The sequence below is a fragment of the Phyllostomus hastatus genome, unplaced genomic scaffold (assembly GCF_019186645.2).
Source record: "Phyllostomus hastatus isolate PE091 unplaced genomic scaffold, TTU_PhHast_1.1 phas_scaffold_182, whole genome shotgun sequence".
NCBI lineage: Eukaryota > Metazoa > Chordata > Mammalia > Chiroptera > Phyllostomidae > Phyllostomus > Phyllostomus hastatus.
The window spans coordinates 20,405,524-20,426,636 of record NW_025334013.1 but is presented as its reverse complement, the minus strand read 5'-3'; the positions used below and the strand labels follow the sequence as shown (position 1 = coordinate 20,426,636).

The window sequence follows — 21,113 nt, the reverse complement described above, 5'->3', positions numbered from 1 at the left end:
CTCCGCCCTTTCGTTCCCGGAAGTGGAAGGGAGCGGCGTTGCTATGGCGGCGTCTTTCGGTGTGTAGGCAACCCATCCCCTCCTTAGGCAACCCATCCCCTCCGTGGGCTTCTCACACCCGCAGATCCCCATATCCCAGAGTTCATTTCCTACTCCGTTTCCATCACCTAACTCAGACCCCTGCCACAACCCCCAACCCTGGGCTCTTGGATCCATCTCCCCGGCCTGCCGGGCTCTGTCCAACCTGCCAGTTTCATCCGAAGGCGAAGGAGGGCTGTGGGGGAGGCTAGCTGGGGATGGGAGGCTGGAGGCTGGAGGCTGGGGGCTGGAGGCTGGCGGGCCCCGTTAATTGCCATTTGGTGGCAGGAAGAGGGTCACTTGCATCTTCACTCAGGGCAGGTGCTGGCTCTGGTGCTTGTGGCCGCTCTGTGGGGCGGCACACAGCCGCTGCTGAAGCGGGCCTCCTCCCGCCTGCAGCCGGTTCACGAGCGGACCTGGGTCCGGCAGTTGATGCAGGAGATGAAGACCCTCTTCCTGAATATCGAGGTGCGTCTGTGAATGACCTCTCTGTGTAGCCGCTGAGAATTTGATCTCCGGAGTCAAACAAGTCTGGGTAGAATCTGCGCCCAGCCACTGACTCACTGAAAGCTCTTGGAGAAGTCACTTGTCTGTCCTGAGCCTCAGTTTCATCATCTGTGAGATGGGAATAATAATGGTGAACATGTTAAAGCGCAGTTGTGAACACTGTGGTGAAGCCCATAAATAACTTAGCATTGGGCCTAGTACACAATTAGTGCTCAGTCTATGGCTGCTATTTAATATTTTTATTATGGAGATTTAACAGAACTTTCCAGAGGGAGGGCTTGGGGCTCAAATTTCCCTGGGGAGGGAGCATAAGGAAGGATACAGAGAATTACCTCCAACCCTGAGGCTGCCAGTGTAGGTTTGTGGGAAAGACAAGACAGACACAGCCACCTGTCAGGGCTAAGGGCTAGGATAGGCACAGGTAAAGTGCTGCACGAGTCCAGAGGAGGCAGGCTGGAGCCGGGGCACTCGGAAAGGCTTCTTGGAGGGAGTGAGATTGGCATTCAGGGACCTGCAGGTCCGAGGAAGAGGGCGTTCCAAGCAAAGGCAGAGTTCGGTCAGTAAGTTCCTCTCCGCCCTGGAAGGGTCCTTTTCAGATGACTTAGTGGTCCGTGGGGCCTTATAGCTATTCTTCCCTCCAAGGCAAGGCATTTCTAGGAGCTCAAAGATGGCGGTGCTGCTCGGCCAAGCAATCACACTGACTCCAGATTTCTTCTGCTTCCAGTACCTGGTGCCCTTTTTCCTCAACCAGTGTGGCTCCCTTCTCTACTACCTCACCTTGGCATCAACAGGTGGGTCTCTGGCTTAGAACAGTTGTACTTCATGGTGGGGGCCACTCAAGACTTGCTTTGGGGAGGGTGCCTGTGACACCTTGTTTCCAGGGGTGGAGCAGAGCCCACCGTCTCCAGTTCTCCCTTTGTGCCCTCTTCTCTGAGCTGCAGAGGCACAGCGGGCTGGTTGTGAGTACACCGCCAGGCACTGGAGTTGGTTTGAAGTCTGGCAGTTTTGTGCAGCAGCAGAGGAAAAAGGAAGGCTCGTTTTGCAATTTATTTCACCTGTATTAAGGCCTACATAGCATGTCAGTGTAGAAGTTTTTGAAGCCATGTATTACCTAAAGTTTATGCTTCTGAATGTTGCTAGGAGAAGTCCCCCTGCTGTAGCCCCCCCCCACTGCCCCCCGCTGCCCCAGAGTTTCACCCAGGCCCCTCAGGGACTTGAAGGGAGTTCTGGCCCCACATAGCTTTGGGGAACCCCTGAGAAACTGTGGGAAGGAGGGTGAGGGAAGAGGCTAACCTCCAGACCTGCCGCCTCGGCTTCAGCTAGAGTCACTCTACTTTTCATCTCTTTTACAATTTGGGCTCCTCATTGTGCTTCATTTAAAGGAAAGTTTGAAAGCCTCTGGCCAGCTGACCGCACTGACCTATTTACCAAGGTCTGAGCAGATTGCAGCTTTAGGACCCGGTTCTCATCACCAACTCTGCTCCTGTCCTTTAACATCCACCCATTCTAATAATCAGAACAGTGGTCGCTGTTAAGCATTTCCTTCAGCTTCAGCCAGGGACTATAAATGCATAATCGTATATCATCTGAGAGCAACCCTATTATAAGGAGATGTTATCTTGCCATCACTGGTTTTCGTGTGGGGAGCAGGCTCAGAGTGTCTGAGTGACTTAACCAAGATTGCAGAGGGAGAGCGATGTCTGCCTCACTGTAGTGCTCGTGCCCTCCCACTGGCCGCAGTGGCTCCCTCCCCCACCTACTGTTGCACACCAGTGGTTAGCAGCCACAGTGTTCAGCGGAAGGTGTGTAAGCTTAAGGAAGCATCTCTGAGTCAATAGGAGTTGTGTCACTCTCTTGGGTGGGTAATGCCAGCTATGGTGGGGCCTTTGAGGGGTTGAGGAGCAAGACAGTTCTTTCCTCCTCTGCCTGAAGCAGGTGAGGCCTGGGAGTGCTGGGAAAGGATGTGCCGGGAGCCTGCATGAGCATCCCAGTCTTCCTGGCCGTCGTGAATCTGTCTTGTAAATAAGTAACTCAGCTTCTGATTTCCCCCTTAGTGTTTTGTTTGTTTTGGTGTGTGTGTGTAGTAAGAACAGTTAACATGAAATTTACCCTCTTAGCAAATTTTGAGTGTACGAAATTTAAGTGTAATAGATTTTAAGTTAACAGTGTTGTTAACTCTAATTAGTCTTTTCCAAGCTTGTTTATTGGGAGTCGCTTCCTTGGAGCTTCAAAACTAAGGTGCAGTTCCTGGGCTTTGGTGACGTCTACCTGATGTCCAGCCCTGTGAGGCCTGTTCTGAATGGATAACTGGCCTCCTACCTCTGCTATTTTTCTCTTCTTTAACTCCAGAAGGCCCGAGCCTGAGCTGAAACCCAGTGTGCCTCACCTCCTGTTTGAGTTGTTCCTGTCCATTAGTTTAGTAAGGGCGCAGCTTTGCAGTCAGGCAGACCTTGGTGTGAGTCCTCAACTTGCCTCAATTTGTGTGACTTCTTTAAGCCTTTGTTTCCTTACCTATGCAAACAACGACAATGCTTTTCTTGCTGTGTGGCTGTACAGATTAAATGCAGTATGCACACAAAGCACCTGGCGGAGTGGATGGCGGCTGTGTTTGGTGTTACTGCGGTCATTCTGCTTCATCCTGGGGGCTTTGGGTGCCTGTCTGTCCTGATGTCCCCGTGATCTAAGGAGCTCTCCCTGAGTGCAAAGACCTCTTCTTAGCAGCAAACCAGGGTGGTCCGAAACCTTGCAGTGCAGATCTTCATGCTGGAGTCCTGAGGGGGCACTGAGTTTGGAGTCGGGACACCCGACTTCACCTGGGAAATGAGGTCACTAGGGATCTTTTTTAAAAGGCCCTCTTGATGATAAAATGAAAGTGTTTTGTGCTCAGAAAGGCATTTTTTGCATTGCAATAATTCTTTTCAATGTGATCATTCAGATCTGACCCTAGCTGTGCCCATCAGTAACTCTCTGTCCATCGTCTTCACACTGGTTGTCGGGAAGGTCCTTGGAGAAGATATTGGTGGAAAACGTAAGTCAGGCCACTGTAGGTGTGGGAAGCAGCTACTGGGTTAATTCCTTCCCAGAGCCATCTCCCCTGGGCGGGTGAGGAGAGGACCTCCCCCAAGCCCTGCACCAGCTCTGCTGGTGTGGCTGGGCTCAGAGCCACTCGAATTCTACCCATTATCCCAGGAACGTTTGCAGGCATGGTGCTCACCACGGCCGGAATTACACTCTGCATCACGAGCTCAGTGAACAAGACCCAGGGACAACCATCTACCCTGTAAGTGGGCCAGCACCACTCTCCAGCTCTGCCGTCTCCAGGAAGTCCGTTGGGGCACGGGGTGCAGCCAGTGAGCAGATGGACCCAGCCCTTCCCCACTCTGAGCCTCAGCTTCCTCATCTCTTATGGGGATAATAGCTATCTCGTGGATCACAATAAGAGAACAAGAGTAAAAGGATTTTGTAACTTTCAAGAGCTGTTCAATGGCTGGGATCTAGCACAACAGACTCCACACTCCAGCAACCCAGTTGCTGCTTTCTACCGCAGCAGCTCCCTTCCTGCTGTCACATCAGGCCCCCAGCCCAGCCACTGTCACTCTGACCTGCTCCGGACTATCACGGCAGCGGGGTCGGTGGGCGGCACACCCCTAGCTGCATGGACCGGGCCAGCTCTAGTCTTTGAGCGAGAAGTGCAAACAGGAGGCCTCCAGGACAGTCAGAAACCTTGGCTTGCGGTGGGGGAAACCGAGCGGGGGAAGGCGCATCAGAATGGCAGATGTAGGGAAGAGGGGCTGGCTGCTGGCCTTGCATATCCCACCCGTGGGGTGGGTGGCAGTCCCCAACAGTCCACCCCTCTCAAACAGAGAGACACCTGTGAGCCCCAGCACTGCCCAACTCCAGCATTTTGCGTAATGCCTGGCGAGTAGCAGCCTGTAATAAATCTGTAGTAAACAAGCGGAAGTTAGTAAGTATTCTTTATTGTGACAGACCTGCTCTCAAGTTTGTGGTCTCTTCCCCAAGCTCAGCTGGCTACTCCTTTCTTTGGCCAGAGAACCCCATAAGGAAATGACCTCCGTGGTTAGGGCTGCTCTGCTCAGACGGGAAAGGAAGACTGGGCTGTGGGGTTAGAAGCAGAAGACTGGGGAGGGTCTGAGGGGGCTGAAGTACCCTACGGGCCCACGGGAGGCACTTGCTCCTCCAGGACAGGCTGCTGGGGGCTGAGGACAAGATGTGGCTGCAGAGTGGCGGTCCCCAGTTGCTGGCAGGGACTGCAGCCCTCAAGATGGCAGAGCAGGTGCTGAGGTTGAGACAGCCACCCCAGCCCCAGGCTGGTTTTCCAGGGCCTCTTCCACTATCTGTGCCGCCCTCTGGAGGGAGGAGGAAGGCCGTACAGGGTGGGCCATTAGCATCCCACCTCCAGCCCTCAGCCAAGTCTCCCAACCCCAGGAAGGGAAGAGACTAGAAATTAGGATCTGCCCTCTACTTAACACGGTGGGAAGTGAGGCTTTGAGATGTTAGGAGATCCGCTCACAGTCGCAGGGGAAGCACTGTCCCTGGGACCCAGGGCTCACAGTTTCTGTCCAGCCAGGACACTTCCAGTTGCAACATAATGTGTCCAGCCCTGGCCCACCTGATCCAAGGGTTCCTCTGTCCAGGTGTCTTCATCGTCTGCTACTTCCCGGGCCCCTTCTGTCTCCTTTCTTGGGTGCGGAGCCCTGTACACTCCCTTGACTCCTGATGAGGGGGCCGCGTTAGCTGGTGCCCAGGCTGAGGAGCACTCGGCGCTCTTCCCCTTGACCTCCCCCATCAGCCTCCTCCCCTGCGTTTTGCTCCACATTCCTCGTTACCTTGGAACACGGCAGGGCAGTGCAGAAGCAGGCCTTTGGCCCCCACCCCCGGCCCTTCCAAGCCCTACCCCTGAAGTCTCATTTCCTTGAGTTTCTGTGTGCTTGTTTTCACACGCCGAGTCCCTGTAGAGGGGCCAGGAACTGGGTATTGCACATGGGAGACAGCTCCATCCCTGGGCATTCTGCCCCCACGGACCGTCCCCGCAACAGCAGGGACCGTCCTGTGTCCCACCCAGTGAGAAGGTGGCTGGGGAGAGCCTGGTCCCAGGGTCCCCTCACCTGATGGAAATGAGAAAGTGGGGAACATGCTTCTTGGCTGAGCAGCCTGCTGGGGTCTGGCATAGAAAGCCGATGTCTCAGTTTGGCTTGGTTCCTCTGGAGAGGGCTGGGTTGCCTGTGCCCTGTGGCCATGGGCCTGTAGACAGGACCCTGAGCTTGGGCCACGGGCACTGGCCGTTCTTACCTTCTTACTCCCAGTCCAGGCGTGAATGCGCCTGGTGCCCATGGGAGCTTTGAGAGGAGAAGCTGTCCACCTTCACAGGCTTCATCCTCCCTCCCTGCTCCCTCTTCCCATCGGGCTGCCTTGTCCAAGGACAGAGCAGTTGGTGCCTGGTGCTCAAGAAGCCCAGGCTAATCACGCTGTGTGGCTCTACCCCCACCCTGATGCCCACTGGCTCATCTCATGGGAGAGCTCTGGCCTGGGATAAGATGGGGGAGGGGCAGGGTGGGGTAGATGAGCTCCCTGGGACCCTGCTATGCCAGATATGCCACTTGTCTCTCCCAACCCTGACCTGGCAAGAGGCATTAGGTCCAGGCAGTCAGAGTCCTGAAGATCCTCACAGAGCCTGCGTGAGCCGCCTTCCAGCCCAGGCCCTGGTCTGGCCCCTACCACTCAGTAACTGTGTCACCCTGAGCAAACTACTTCACTCCTTTGAACTTCAGTCTCTCCTCCTAGAAACCGGAATAATAATCTCTCTTTTGGTGCCCTCTCCCCTCCACCTCTTCCCCCGGTGTGCGTTACCTCTGCCTTTCTCTCTCCTAAGCGTCTACGGCCTGTCTACGATCTCTCTAACTTTCTAAATAAACTTTCTCTTAAAATTAAAAAAAAAAATCTCACAAGATTATTGGGAGGATGCAGCGAGGTAAGGACAGAGCCTGAGCCGCAGGAGGGGCCAGCAGCCACTGTCCTTCCTTTCCCCTGCCGCTTTTGGCCTTTCACGCCACCTACCCCCTGCTCGTGGGGCCTAGGCGTTGGGTCTCGGGGGTGCCTGCAACGAAAAAGAAAAGGCTGGTAGCAGGCAGAGGAGGATGTGGACTCGAGGTGGCTTCCTCTGCTCTAACCGGCTGCCCTTCCCACCGCATGCATACATACCAGCAGCCCCTGGGCAGCGAGGGACTGGGCACCAGCAGCTCCATATAGGGGAGGGCCTTGAACTCATCTTCCCCGACAGCCACATAGTAACGGCCACTCACCAGCGCCTCCCTTGCTGACAGTGGGAGCCCCTCCAGGGTGCAAAGTCTGGGAGAGAGGAGAGCAGAAAAGGACTGGTGGACAAGATGCTCTTCATATTTGGCAGACTGTGAGGGGCGGGCACAGCTATTCCAAGGTGCCCTATGGCCACTGGCCCCCTGGGCACCAGGGCCAGTCACCTCAACTGTGCCCTGGATCCAAGAACTGGGCTGGAGGAGCCTCTCTCTGTGGCACAGAAGGAAATCCCGCTTGGGGAAATGTGCTTTCTTTTTGCCTTTTCATCTATAAGGTCAGTCGGAGCCAGTGAGGAGGCTCCCTTTGGAGGCCTCTGGGAGCCCCGGGCCCCGTACTCACTTGCCCCGTACTCACTTGCACACAGCCCCTGTCCGTAATTTGGCCTTCTCGGTCAGGAGCTTCAACACCGTCTCCCAGTCCTCATTGGCAGCCTGGGACAGCTTCAGGCTAAATGGGGGACTTAACAGGTCCCCATTCCTGAACACACTGGGACAAAGAGCAGCCTGGTGAGGGGAAGGGTCCCCAGAGTTTCCTACGTGTGAAGGGACGAAGGGGGCACGGGGGCCAGAAGGCGGTTCAAGAACCAGTGCGTTGGGCCCTTTCCACCCATCAAGCATGTTGGACTTCTTATGCCCAGGGGCCAGGGGCTCCTGGAACAGACCTACTCACATCTTCTTGGTCTCACTGAGACTAAACTCTACGTTCCTGCTCCCAACACCAGCACTTACTGGATATAGCAGCGGGACCCTGCAGGTGGCCTCCGTCCAAGGGCCCCACCTCCTGGGTGCTGAGTCGCAGGACGACCCTGAAACCCAAGTCAGCGAGAGTTGAGGCCTTTGGTCAGGGGTGGGTCAGCCCGAGTGAGCAGGTGAGGGGAAGGAAGCAGACGGGGGAAGGAGAGGGGCAAGGAGGGATGAGACTAGTCACGCCTTCACCAAATGGTGTTTCAAACTCCCTAAGTCGCATCCTAAGCACCCCTGCCCCATGCGTTTTACAGCTTCCTTTTTCTCTGGGGACCACAGCCTGGAGATGAAGTGAAAGGCTGGGAAAGGAGCAAGGGGGTAGTGTCTAGAATCTTCCACCCGGGAAGCATACCAGCGATTCCAGAGTAGGTGTGGAGACTGCCCCCTACGGGACTGGCAGATCCTGCCCTTCCTAGGGCCCCTGGCCCCCCAAACTGGGGGCAATCCCAGGAGGAGTGGGGAGACTTACAGGGAGTCTGCTGCTTTTCCCACCTCGCTCCTTCCCTCCAGGGGGCGAATAGCTGAAAGGACAGGTAGGTCACAAGTCATCTTGGGGAGCCTCGTAGCTGCCAGAATTTGGGCCTGCGGTCTAGCTCATCCCTTCCCATTGGAATAGTTAGTTCCAGTCATCTCAGTCCAGAAACAGATGCTGGCAATGGAACCTGCCTTGGTGTCCTCAGTTAGGCTGACACAAACCCTAAGATTAAAGGTTGAGATTAGTTCATTAAACATCCTACTAATGTCAGAAATGTGCTCGTTCATGGGGTAGGTGGTCTTATCTCATGTATGAAATTCAGAGTGACTCACCTAAAGAAGTGACAAAGCCCAGACTCTAGGTCTGTCTAGCACCCAACCCCTTGCTCCTTCCGTTACAGCAAGTAACCTCAGCTGGGAGCCGAGGGGGGCCAGGAAGCCAGATCTGAGTCAGGAGCTCAAATACCCAAATCCTTTTCCCATCTTGAAAGGCACAGCTCCATCTGCAAAGGGGAATGACCCGGGCCTAGTGCAGAGCACGGGATGCCCAGACGGGGCCAAGTGGAATGATGGATGGATACAGCGTGTTTGGTGGTGGTGGAGCACCCATTTAGGAAGAGCCTTTGGTTAAAGGGGCTCAGCCTGCAGAATGTTTTCCTTCCCACAGGCTGGCCCTGGCTGTGATGAGTATAAACGTCCGTGTCAGACTTCAACCTAAACTCTGGCTCCACTATTTGTTACTTCACTTCATTGTCTTGATTTTCCCTTCTAAAGAATGGGGGAAAGGCCAGCCCGTTTGTAGGGTTGCTGCCCTCCGAGACAGTGTATAAAGCACCTGCACATAGTAAGTACTGAACACGAGCCATTGCCGTTACCTCCCTCCCTAGGCTCTTTGACCAACCCCAGCCCACTCACTGGAGCTTGCAGAACCTCTCGAAGCCAGCAGCCACATACTGCCCTCCGTTCTGCAGGTCGGCCAGGTTGGTGATACGGTGGCCATGACAAGGTGTGTAGAGGGCACGCACAGCCAGCGAGGCCTGCACAGCTGATGTTACCTCATTGAGGAAGGCTTCCATGGTGGGGAAGTGGCGCCGAGAGACCACTAGCTGGCGGCCTGGGCAGAAAGGGTCCCCATTCCGGTATACCACTACCCTCTTGGCTGCCATAGTGTATGCTCAGCTAGAGACACAGAGCTGTTGCCAGGCAACTAAGGCAAGCCTGGGAGCAGTGCCAATCAGAGGTGGAGGCCCGCCCTCTCAGGAATGCAGGGAGAGCCTCAGCAGGAACACTAGAGTCAAGGTCTCATTCGATCTGCCCTTGCGGGGGCCTCACCAGAGTAAAGAAGGTGTGATCACTATACACGGAGGGAGACCCTGGGGCCCTGTGAGAGGCACTGCTGGAGAGCACTCTGAAATACAGGTGCTCCAGTACCGGATGGGTGGAGGGCTTCTCAGAACCTCCCCTGTGGCTCTACAGCCCAAGGGCTGAGCTCAAAGGAGGATGAGCTCTGGAGTCTGCTCCCAGCCAGCTCTGGGGCAGATACCCCAGGGAAGTAAGAAGTGATGGGAAGGCCCCGAGTCTGTTCTTACCACAGGCACTAGACGAATGCAAACAGGCTCAGAATCCAAGAAAAACCTTTATTCTCCATCAGGTCTCCCACTTAACCAGGTAACTCCCCGTCCAGAGTTCATATTGAGCCACAGGCAGAGGATGAAAGCATGTCCTTCTCCTTCCTCTGCCTGTACTGGTGCCAGCTTTTTGCTCCAGCATTTCTTGGCCCCACTGGTCACCAAGGGAGGGGCAGGAGGTGGAGCTGGTGCCAGAGATCGAGGATGAGGACCTGTCTCCTTGCCCTTTCACAGCACCTCCCTCTGGAACCTGCGCCTCCCCAGGGACTAGCCTGGTGGTCCTGTTTTCCACAGCCTGCCCCTCCAGTGGTTCTCTCCTATGCTGTCTGACCCTGGGGAAGGCAGTTTTTCAGGTGGCCTTGATCTCCAAGATCCAGTCCTCTGGTTTTCCCATCCTTCAGTGCTAGGCTCCTTGGAAGCTCTATCTCTGGAGCTATTATTACAGGGGGTCTGGCCCTTGGGTGGTTTAGTCTTCCAGAGATCCCGGCCACCATGTTCTGCCGAAGTCCCATCCCATATGACACGGTCTTCTGAGAGGTCCAACTCCCGTGGCCTAGCTCGTTGGCACTCGGGCTTTTTGTGGTCTGGCCCTCTGGGAGACCTATCTTCAATATTCAGGTCCGCATGGAGTGTGGGCAGCTGTGTTCTGGCCTTTCCAGAACAGGGGCCCTTAGGTTTGAGGCCTTTAGGGGTTTGGTCCCCATGGTGTGGCTCTTTGGCGAGCCTATTCTCCATGGCCCGGTTATCTGACGGCATGGGCAGCTGTGGTCCAGCCTTCCTGTGGCATGGGTCCCTGTACTTGTTCTTGACAGCGGCTTCATCTGTAGTGGCCAGTCTTTCCGGGGATTTGTGGGGTTGTGACTTGAGCCTCCAGCAAGAGGCATCTGCGTGGCCTGGCTCTCCAGCAGTTCTGGCTCTGCAGCACTGGTCTTCCAGTGGCGGGCCTGGCTGTGACCCAGCTCTCCCACGGGCCTGTCCCCTGTGGTCTGGGCTTGCCTCCGGGGATTGCAGTGTTTGTCTGAGAGTTAGGTACTGTTGGGGAAGAGAACAGACACTGTACCGGGCAGGCGTGTGTGGGCATGGCAGGAGGCGTCTCTCTAACTGCCACCCTTGGCCCTAAATGTGCACAGAGGGCTCCAAGTTAGTGCTTACCACCTTACGGCTATTGATAGCCTGCTGTAGCCAGAGCAGTTCCATGGCCAAGTGGCTGCGGCGGTACTGGAGCTCTTGGAGCTCAGCTGGGCTGTGGGGCAGTCCTGGACCCGCAGCTTCTGTGAAGGAGGGAGGAAAAAAGAAAAAGCCTTGAGGGGTAGACACAGGGCGCTGGCCTAGCAGTAGACCCTGGGATGCTCCCCCAACCTGTGAGTTGCCCTCAGCCAGGCAGAAGGAAGAAGGAAAGGGATGCAGCTTATCTAGAAAACGCCTTTCACTTTTCAGGTGGGAAAGCTGAGGCCAGAGAAGGTCAGGGGCTTGCCTTGATCTAGCAGAGACGAACCTAGGTTCTCCATCCTTGACATGTCTCTGGTCTTCTCTTGGCTGGGTTTCCCGGTTTTCCTGCTCTGCTCATCCTGAAGCCACGGGCTCTCATCTCTGCAGGGAAGACTGTCTGAGTTTGCCGAGCTCTCTCCTGGCTTCTTCCGCATCATCTCCCCCGGGGTGACGTCTCTCTCGGGCTCCTTCCGTGAGAAGCAGCTCCATAGTTCCTGTTCTGGCTTTGGTACCCTCTCTCTGGCTTTCCAGGTCCGATGGGATTTTGCCTTCTGAGCAATCAGTCAGAGAGGTATGAGAACTGCAGGGCTAAACCCTCCAAGTACCTGAGTGCCGTGAGTTAGCTTACAAGTTGGTGGGGATTCGGGATTGGGGTGTGAGGAAGTCAGTCTGCTGCCTCTTCCATTGAGAAAAGCTTGTCAGCAGGAAGGGTGGATTCTACCATTCCCTCTCCCCTACCCAGGTCCCTCTTCCCCCTAGGATGTGCACTACCTGTGGGAGAAACTGAGGTCTGGGAATCCAGCCCTCAGTCCATTGCAGTGTGCCCAGGTCATCCTCGAGCTCTCGTACAACAGCCTCATACTCAGCCCGTAGATTCTGGAATTGGCGTCGGACCAGGAAACCCCGGACGCAGGCCTGGTGTGGAAAAGGAGGGGAAAGAAAACCCTCGTGGTTGCAAAGGTGGGGGCGTCTTTAGTGATTCTCCTGGGGAGGTCATTCCAGTGGCTGCAAGAGGGGACCCAGCCACGGGAAAAGGGTAAGTGATGCTCTACGCTGGGGCTCCGGGGCTTCAAGGGAGCATGTTGGACTGCGTCCCTCTCTTCGATTTAAGGCCCTTGCTACCATTTCCATGCTGCCGCAGGAGCGTGTTGTGGAAGCGGTGGGTGGTGGTGCTGCGCGGGGGGCGGGGGGGGGGGCGTGCGAGGGGGCAGGGTCCGTGAGTGCCACCATTCTCTAGCGCGGTGGGGATGGGTCGGTACCTGCACAGGTGGGCACGCGGGTAGGTAACTAAACGTGATAGCCTCATCTCATTGGGAGGTCCTAGCCCGAGATCCCATAGGGGTTATGTGCATCCTCCGCCCGCCCCGCACCTGCAGCAAGACCACCTTCTGCACCAACTGCTCCCGCTCCATCGGGTGCAAACCGCCTGCGCCTACACAGTGCGTCATTAGTCCGCGCCGGCGCAGGCCCCGCCCCACCGTCTCCACGGCAACCATTCCTGGTTGCTTAGGCTGGAGGAGTCATCCAAACCAAAAGTGTGCCGCGCAGGGGTGTATTCGCCAGGGCCTGGGCGCCCCAGCACAGTAAAGCCGCAGTGAGGAGAGGGAGGACACGGAGCTGCTTTCTTTCTTTCTAGTTTAATTCCATCTAATGCCCCCCTCCCCATAGCACCTGGGGGCTGCAGAATATACAGTCGAGTTCGTAAAAAGTCACAGTTTGAAGGGAATGAGAGGGGGCGGCTTGGCCCTGGTTCCGACGTCTACACAGCCGCCTGTTCCTCAGGCTCCGCGTTCTCCGCCAGGTGCAGCTTCTGTCTGTGTCTGTCAAGGATCGCCGCTTTGCAGCCCGGCCTCCCGTCCCACACAGGCTGTTTCCTCCAACTGCGAAAAGGGGCTGCGCAAGGGACTCTGGGGTGGTCCGAGGTCCAAGGTTGCAGTGCTCGCCTGCCCTTCTTGCAAAGTGGCTTACCCCATCGCCTCTTGGTCTAAATCGTACAGGCGTTTGCACCCGCACTATTTCTGACTAGGACTAGTACTCGAAATCGGTGAAAATAACTGTTGAGTGCTGAAAGATTGGGAAGCCACTAGTGAAGCTTTGCCATGGATTGGTGTCAGCTCAAGTGCTTGACAAGATTTTGATGAGCAGGTAAAAGGTATTTCCTGCAACTAGCGTTCTCCTAATATTTGGGAAATTCTTCCTGCACTTCTTTACTTGGATGGCGTCAGCCTGTGGTGAATTCTAACTCAGGGGGACACAGAGGTATGGAGATGTTGGTTATATGCAAATACCCCTGGATGGTGGTGGGGAAGAGGAAACTAGCATCATCTCTGGGAGGCACACAATCACACACACACACACACTATTGGGTCCACTGGAAAGGATACATAGAATTACTAAGATCTTCTAGCTGTGGAGAGAAAGAGAATTTCCTGTCAGGAGAGGCAACCAGGCCAAACCCCAGAGGTTCTGGGTGCCATCTTCTAGTGGGGATTGAGGGGCCCAGAGCTCTTAACCTCATGCACCCCCAGCTTTTCACCCAGAGGCCAGTAATGGCCTTAGAAGCATGTACCTCCCCCACCCACCCCTTCATGCCTCCAGGAATCGACGCACTCAGCCTTGACCCACATTGCTAAGCAGCTGGTCCAGGTTTCGGTCAGCCATGGTCTTCTTCTGCTCCTCAGGCAGCCCCTCAGTGACGCCATCCTCTTCCTCTTCCTCTTCCTCCTCCTCCCCACACACGTCCAGGCTGAAGTGCAGCCGGGCCAGCTTCTCCTGCATCTCCCGAACGTGTTCCAGCTGCTCGAAGGAGCATTCCTTCCCTGCACAACACCTGACTGAGCCCTGGGAGCGACTCTGGGGCCTGGGTCCCAGCCGCCCACCAGAGACCAGGTCCTCCAGCCCCATCTGCGCGCCCTCGAAGCCCAGCCCCCAGGACTCACCGAAGGCCTGAAGCCGGCCTGAGTGGAAGTCATTGAGCAGGTTCAGCAGCCCCCCCTCCATCTCATAAACGTCGGTCACCTCAGTCAGGAACGAGTGCTGCAGGGGGGTGCCTGCAGAGCCCGTCCCACCTCCAGCCAGCACTGGGCGGCATTTCTCCTTGCCTAGCCTGGGGGGTGGACATGACCAAGGTCACGGGGTGGGGGCAGCCAGGTACCCTTAGGCCTTTTGTGCCATCTATGTACCAATGCATCTTCCTGTCCACTCACCAACATAAATGGGTGCTTGTTCTTGTGGCCCCGCCCTGGGCACCAGGACTGGGAAAAGGAAGGGAACGGGTGAGGAGGGCATAAGGGTACAGCCTGAGCTCTGCCTAGAAGGGGGCTCCTGGGTTCCTGTCTGACCCCCACTCATTCCTCCTGTGACAGTCACTTGTTTTCACTGGTCCTCAGTGAATTGGGGACAGTGACTCCCTTATTGCTGTGAGAGCCATCGTATATCTCCCCACAATATCTTTCTGCACCTCTTCTATTTAAAAACTGTTCTGAATTTTCCAGTGCTCTCAGGATAACACTTAAGGGCCTTCCCAGCCTGGCCCGCCCTCCACCCCACTCTCCTATTGCATTCCTTCCTACCCCTGCCCCAGCCCTGAGCTTCAGCGATGCCCACCCACTGTGGCTGGCCCCACACATGCCCCTGAGGCAGGGGGTGTCAAAGCCACAGGGAAACAGAGCAATTGGGGAAAGAACACACATGGACACAGACATGTTGTAGGGTAGGATGCAGATTCCCAATCATTAAAAAAAAATTAAGCCATGTATGGATGTTGAGAATGTTATGCTAAGAGAAATAAATCAGTCAAAAAACGCTGAGAACCACAGGATTTCACTCACAGGTGGGATATAAAACTGAAACTCCTAGACACAGACAACAGCGTGGTGGTTACCAGAGGGAAGTGTGGGTAGCAGCGGGTAAAGGGGGCCAAATATGTGGTGACGGAAGACGATGTGACTTTGGTGGGTGGTGGGCACACGATGTGATATCCAGACCATGCATCACAGAAATGTGCACCTGACACCTATATGACCTTATTAACCAATGTCACCCCAATAAATTTAAGTTAAAAAATTAAGCAAAGAATTCGAGTTGTATTCCTGAGTATCCCCTCGCCATTTGCTGCTCCATGACACTCCAGGGCCACCAAAGCACCTGGGGTTCCCTGAACCTTCCAGGCAGTATTTTTCTCCCTTACGTATGCCAGGCAAGCCCCTTAGAACACACTCCCTGTCCAGGGCGCTGACCAGCCTCCCCTGACTCTGACTTCCTGGCAGCCGGGCTGCTCACTCCCTGCTGTGGGGGGTGTCACCACACCGCCTTTCCCCACCACACACTTGAGGATAGGGACTGGGTCTGAGCATTTGGGTTCTCAGGGGCAACCCCAGGGAAAGCATCAATTATTGCTTAGTACCTAAAGGCTAAGGTCCCCTTTACCTTCCTGCCCATAGGGCTCAGCCCAGTTAGGGTCCCTCCCTCCCTGCCCTGCTTTCCTTCTGTACTCACCTCTTGAATTTGGCCCTCTGTTTGGGGGATGGCAGATGTGGGAGGCCCAGGGCTAAGGAGCCACTGTGGCTGGTGGGCACAGGGACCCTGCGGAGTGTTCCTGGGGCTGCAGCTGGCTGGGTCAGGCAGGGCTTGGGACTCCTTTTCTTCTTCTTGTCCTCCATTGATGCCAGCTGGGATTCAGGCCCTGGGTGGGAGGCAGCCCCACTGAGATGTGAGGGGCAAGGTCATGCCCTCACCCGCCAACCCCTGAGAATTGCAAAGGAAGGGCCCCTGTCAACTATCCCTTAACATCTGTCAGGGACTCTGTCCCCTCATCTATCCGGTAAGGGCAGGGCCCGATGCCAGCGCCTACTGCTGGGGTCACAGATCCGTATTTGAAGGACCTTTGGGGACCCACTCAGGTCCCCACCCTGTCCTCCAATGCTGCCTGAAAGGGCTGCACCCCATACGATTCTCCTGAGGCTGCTGGAGTTTCCTGCCCCAATAGCTGAGGGGCGGAGCTGGCTGAGGAAATGTGGAGGGAGAGCCAGTGGATGCGAGCTGGCAGGAGCTCAGAAGGATTAGGGGTGTCTTAGCCAGGCACTGTTCTGTTTATCAACTGCCTAGGCAGATGCCGACAAACCTGGGAGCACCTACATGGGAGGTGACTGAGGTGTGGGGTCACCAAGCACCAACCACCAGAGGATGGCTAACAGGGGGAGAAGCCAGAGCATGTAAGGCGGGGCTCAGAGTGGGTTTCCCCCACCCCAACCACAAACACCAGGCAGTTCCCAGAAGTTCCCTGGGACAGGCTTCCAGCTGCTTCACGCTCCCCACTCAGAAAGTCCCTGCTTGGGTTCAGCCGGGGTGGGTGGTGGGCAGCAGCTGGCTGCCTTGGCCTCGACAATGGCTGGCCTGTGACTGGCACTGCTCGGCCTCCAGTGCAACCCTGCCTGCAAGCCCAGGTCTGCTGAGGCCCTCCCCAGGGAGGTCTGGGGGCCTCTTCTGGGGGTTTTCCAGAGCTGCTCCTTCCAAGCTGCCACCACCGAGCCTGATTCTGCACTCTGGGACGGTGGTGGTGCTGGCAGCATAAGCCTTTAAATTGGCACCAGGCTGGCTGGCACTGAGGGGTGTGGTGGAGGGGAGACCTGCGGCGGCTTGGGCCAATTAGGGACTTGATAGAAGAGCTGGAGTGGGAGCCTTTGCTGCCCAGGAACCGCTGGGGAAGACCTGGGATCTATTTCCCACGCTCAACTCCCTAAGCCATGCGCTAAAGGGATCGCTCAGCTCGGGAGCCAGGATCCTAAATGGAGTGCCAGACCTGAGTCATCCTGCCCCACCCCCCTCCCACCCTACCCCCCTCACCTCGGGGCAACTGACCTGGAGGTTTGGGGTCGGAGTGATGCTTCGATGCGGGTTCCTCCGCCCTCAGTACTCTCCTACTGGGAACAGAAGGGGTGGAAGCCTAGCTGGCGGGAGGTAATTTGCATTTAAAGAGAAAGTGACCTTTAGCGCTGGGGATGAAGATGGGAGAGCATCCCCACATTTATTATGCTGTCCCTTTCATGACTTCACCTCCCCCCTTGAACAAGGTGGCTTGATGGTTGTGTGATGGCCATCTCAAAACCTTTTTGCTTTTCCCATCAGTTTTGGAGAAAAACTAGTCTCACAAAATGGTGGTGGCTTTGTCAGAAAGAATGGCAAGAGGGAGAGGAGAGAGAAAAAGAACAACGGCACATAAGAAGTACAGAAGCAGCAGCAGCAGCAGGAAGAAACTTCAAGACAAACATCTATCAAGTGAGTCCGGGTCTCCTGTTAAGCACTTTATGGTCATTTGACCCTCAGCAACCGCGACGAAAGACACGGTCATCGTCTCGTTTTACCGAAAGCCAACAATAGTCTTTCAGGGCGACAGCGCTCCTCCCACCAACCGGACACCTCCTCGCTGGTGAATGTTGGGGGCTGAACTCGGTCACCGAGGAAGTGACGGGACCAAACCCACCCCTCTCCCCACCCCAGGCCTAGGAGACCCCTGTGGAAAGCATCAGGTGAGTGGAAACCCGCGAGATTACTGGATGCTTGACTGCACCCGCTCCCCTCCCACCAGGGAAACCTGAGCGGGTGAGGGAGACTGACCCTGCACTGCTGGTGCTGGTGCCGCCCCAGGTGGGAGGAGGGGGGCAGATCAATGGGGCAGCTATTTAAAGACCTGGCCTAAGCTTCCAGCTCAGGTCCTCAGAGAAGCATCTGATGCAACAGGAGACAAGCATTTTCTCTGCCAGGCTGCCCTGCAGTCTCAAATAACTCCTACAGGGCAACTACACAGCTGCCCCACCCCTTCCCCTTCTGCTGGGCAGGGGCCGCTTCCCAGGGCCTGGGCCTCAGGCTGAGCTAGGGAGGGTCAGTCTTCCTGGTGCTTCCAACGCCCTGACTGTTCCAAAAGTGGGGACGTTAACCCTGGACTTTTTCAGTGAGCAGGGACCTGAGGGAGGGGCCTGCCTAGGCAGGGAGGACACTCGGAAGCCGCTGCCCTCCCCTACCAGAACTGCTAGAAAGTGGCACCAGGGCTCCTCTAGGAGAGTGGCAGAGGGTCCGGGAGCACCTTTAAGGTAAAGAGACTTTCGGAGCTGCTTTGTTCCGAGCTCCAGGCCTGTGGAGGCCTCCGCTGACTGCCTCCCAAGGACCTCTGGAAACAATGTGGCCAGCACAGGAAAATCAGTGCATTAGGACCCTGACTGGAAGGGGCATAGGTTCTGTGGGGACTGTCACAGCCAGTGCGGACACGTCTGCCTGTGGAGGCCTGGAAGGAAGGACACTTTTGTCTGTCATTTGTTGGCCATTCACATATGGTTCTTTGTGCCAGCCCAGCCCAGCCCTTAGAGAGAGCGAAAGGTGCTGAGTGAGGCATCCAGGATGTCTGCCACACAGGGGCCTCAACGTTTACGCCTAGGCTTGGGGTGGGTGAACAGGGGTGTACAAGAAACCAGTTCATTAAACAAACAAACAGATTTGAGAGCGAGAGAATTTGTTGTTCCATTTGTTTATGCACTCATTGGTTGCTGCTTCTGTGTGCCCTGGCCAGGGACCCAAAGCTATAACCAACTGACCTACCCGGCCTGGGCAAGAAACCAGTTTGTTCTTAAGAACCGCGTGCAGAATGTGGTCCTGTCAAGGAATGCCCCAAATCAAAGGAACTTGGAGGTCCCTGGTCCCAGGGCCAGAAGATGCTGCCCCAGAGAGTAGTGATGTCCACTCACCTTAATTCGGACCTCAGCCGGCGTATGCCTAGATTTCTGCTGTCCTTGCTTTCTGCCTTCCTCCTGGACCCTACCTGTCCCCCTGCCCTCTGGATCTAGCCCATATTTCCTCACCTGGCACATAGGCTCTAGGTGATTTATCTGGCCACTGCCTCATCACCTCCACCACGCTCCAGTGCACCTGTATTACTAGGTGCACCAGTTACTAACTAAAGGAAGTTATCCCACTTCCACCTGCCCTTTGGGCCACAGGCCCTTCCACGTATCCACACCTATTCCCTTGCTGAAAGGTACAGGGACCCCTCCTCTGCTCCCACCATCCTTTCTACATCTCAAAGCTCCTTTTCCCTCACGAACCTGTGATCCCTCAGGGGGCAGGGACAAGTTTTGACTGAGTAAAAAATCACCTCTGGTGCTCCTACATACGTGAGCAACGTGCCAACTTTGCTGAGGGCTCCACTCAGGCGGCTCCAGGGAACCCTAGACTACAGGGAGGGAGGGCAGGTCGGCAGATGTGGCACAGCCAGAGGCCTGGCAGCAGGTCCAACAAATCAGTGATGACTGGATGGATCCAGAAGCACCAAATGACCACAAAAGTCAGGAGAGAAACAATAAGGCAACAGACTTTTTTATTTAATGTGGTTTAAAATACATCAAAATCAAATCCCTGGCTGTTGTGAATATGAGACAAAATGAGACAAAAAAAAAAAAAAAAAAAAAGCTGTTAGCACAGCTTCAAACAAATCTGGGAGGTCAGGTTGGGCCAGGAGGGAAGCAGTTATAGGGACAGATGGCAGCACCCCTCCCCCAGGCAGGTGCCTGGCTGTCCCCAGGGTGACCCTCTGTGCTGTGCATGGTGGGAGGGCTAGGCAGCAGCTGGAGAATCAGCTGGGTGGGCCTCAGCCCTTCCCGACAGACACCAGGGCAGCCCCACTGGCCTCTTGGTCAGTCCTCAGCAGGGCCACCATGATGGGGTGGAAGAGGGAACATAACCATCTTCACAGACATAACATTCTCTTACAGAAAAGTGCCTGAGCCTGGCCTGTGGTCCAAAAACCTCACAGAATACAAACACAAATTAAAAAAAAAAAAAAAAGTGCTGCGACCTCTCTCAGAATCCGGTGCACATGAAGCTCTCAGCCAACATGGTGCTCAATACAAATCACTCTCAGCAGAGCCAAGGGCTCTGGACCATGAGCCTCACCCGCTGTGGGTCCCTGGAGGAAAAGCTAGAAGTCTAAGAAACCAGTACAGCTCTTGGTCCTAAAACTGAGGTCATGTGCATGGGACCCACCCCAGTGAGGAAGGCACTGGCCTTCAGAGAGGCCACCTCCCCTGCATCTGGCCCAGGCTCCTGGCTGGCATGGGTAGCACCCAGGTACCTGGGCTGACTTTGGAAAGCAGAGCAAGCAGAGCAGCTGTAGTGATTAAGATTTGGTCAATGGCGTTAGAGGAATGGGGTCCCCACCTATGCCTGGCCAGGATGCCCAGAGCTGAGAGCAAAGGTGCTATCTGTCCTGCCCGGGGCCTATTATTTCTGACCTGGGAAGCCCAGGTGGGGCTGCCTTGCTCACTGTGGCTCCGCAAAGCCAGACTTGGTTTCAGAGGGCTGCTGTGCTGAGTTCTCACCCCACCACCCTGGGCTCCAACAGCCCCTGCCCCACTAACCCCCACAGGCTTTAAGAGGTAGCTGAAATAGGCAGGGAATCACGTGGGCCACCGCAGGCCTACCTGATCTTGAAAGGGGGCAGGAGGGAGCTTCTGCCTCTTCTGTAGCTCAGCAAACCCCATATGGGGCTGTGGCTCTTGTGCACCTCAGCCTGGCAGAGGCTGGGGGACGAAGCCTTACTGGAACAGGAAGAGGCATGGGCAGGGACCATTCTAGACACAGGCATTTCAGAGGGGAAGAAGACCTTAGGAAACACTTCTCTCTCCACAGGAGAGCAGTATCTTAGCCAGGGATGGTAAACAGGTCTCAGCACTTATACTGGCTGCTGAGCAAACCATCAGAAATGAGGAAATACCAGGAATGAGCGGGAAATACTCCACAGCAGGTTAGTGGCACTACTATGGGGGCAGAGAAGAAACGGTGTACCTTGCATTTGCTGTCTCTGGTCTAAGCCAGAACATGGTTTAGGAGTACTTAACACTCTTCATGAACCTACTTTATGAGGGATTTAAGGGCTGAAAGAGTGGGCTAGTTGTGGAAGGTGAAAGGGCCTGTATGAAAATGGAGGTGGGGTGTAGGACCCCGAACCCAACAGAGCCTTGCTTCCTGACCCAACACTATGCTGCTCCAGAAAAACTGCTCTATTCAGAGACTGGGTGATATCCAAGGCAAGTGTGCAACCAGCAGAACTTCCGGAGTACAGAGTAACATGGAAGGGGGGAGGATATGCGGGGGA

The 21,113-nt window shown here is 55.5% G+C and overlaps 4 protein-coding genes across 7 annotated transcripts; 1 reads left to right on the top strand and 3 right to left on the bottom strand.

Moving 5' to 3' along the window:
- The first annotated feature begins 13 nt into the window (after positions 1-13).
- On the top strand, positions 14-4,539 carry TMEM234 (transmembrane protein 234). The gene is made up of 5 exons (XM_045859151.1): positions 14-59; positions 395-546; positions 1,310-1,376; positions 3,521-3,613; positions 3,775-4,539. Exons 1-5 carry the CDS (start codon positions 44-46, stop codon positions 3,867-3,869), a joined length of 423 nt encoding a protein of 140 aa, XP_045715107.1. The 5' UTR covers positions 14-43; the 3' UTR covers positions 3,870-4,539.
- Positions 4,540-4,711: 172 nt separating this feature from the next.
- Positions 4,712-9,301, bottom strand: DCDC2B (doublecortin domain containing 2B). The gene is made up of 9 exons (XM_045858831.1): positions 9,051-9,301; positions 8,131-8,182; positions 7,647-7,723; positions 7,273-7,404; positions 6,805-6,951; positions 6,661-6,700; positions 5,712-5,847; positions 5,216-5,319; positions 4,712-4,952 (listed from the first exon to the last, which is right to left on the bottom strand). The coding sequence occupies exons 1-9, from the start codon at positions 9,299-9,301 to the stop codon at positions 4,863-4,865; spliced, it is 1,029 nt and encodes a 342-aa protein (XP_045714787.1). The 3' UTR covers positions 4,712-4,862.
- A 457-nt stretch (positions 9,302-9,758) lies between these two features.
- IQCC (IQ motif containing C) lies at positions 9,759-12,468 on the bottom strand. Its single transcript, XM_045858525.1, has 5 exons — positions 12,343-12,468; positions 11,744-11,887; positions 11,259-11,523; positions 10,916-11,034; positions 9,759-10,795 (listed from the first exon to the last, which is right to left on the bottom strand). Exons 1-5 carry the CDS (start codon positions 12,466-12,468, stop codon positions 10,031-10,033), a joined length of 1,419 nt encoding a protein of 472 aa, XP_045714481.1. The 3' UTR covers positions 9,759-10,030.
- Positions 12,469-12,580: 112 nt separating this feature from the next.
- Positions 12,581-16,944, bottom strand: CCDC28B (coiled-coil domain containing 28B). 4 transcript variants are annotated; one of them, XM_045858526.1, is made up of 6 exons: positions 16,832-16,944; positions 15,470-15,656; positions 13,912-14,078; positions 13,598-13,791; positions 13,357-13,379; positions 12,581-12,782 (listed from the first exon to the last, which is right to left on the bottom strand). In XM_045858526.1, exons 2-6 carry the CDS (start codon positions 15,631-15,633, stop codon positions 12,620-12,622), a joined length of 711 nt encoding a protein of 236 aa, XP_045714482.1. In that variant the 5' UTR covers positions 15,634-15,656; positions 16,832-16,944; the 3' UTR covers positions 12,581-12,619. The 4 variants fall into 4 exon arrangements, with proteins under 4 accessions (XP_045714482.1, XP_045714484.1, XP_045714483.1 ...); XM_045858528.1 differs by having other exon boundaries at positions 15,470-15,676; positions 16,832-16,928; XM_045858527.1 differs by having other exon boundaries at positions 15,470-15,718; positions 16,832-16,887.
- Between the last annotated feature and the right edge of the window lie 4,169 nt (positions 16,945-21,113).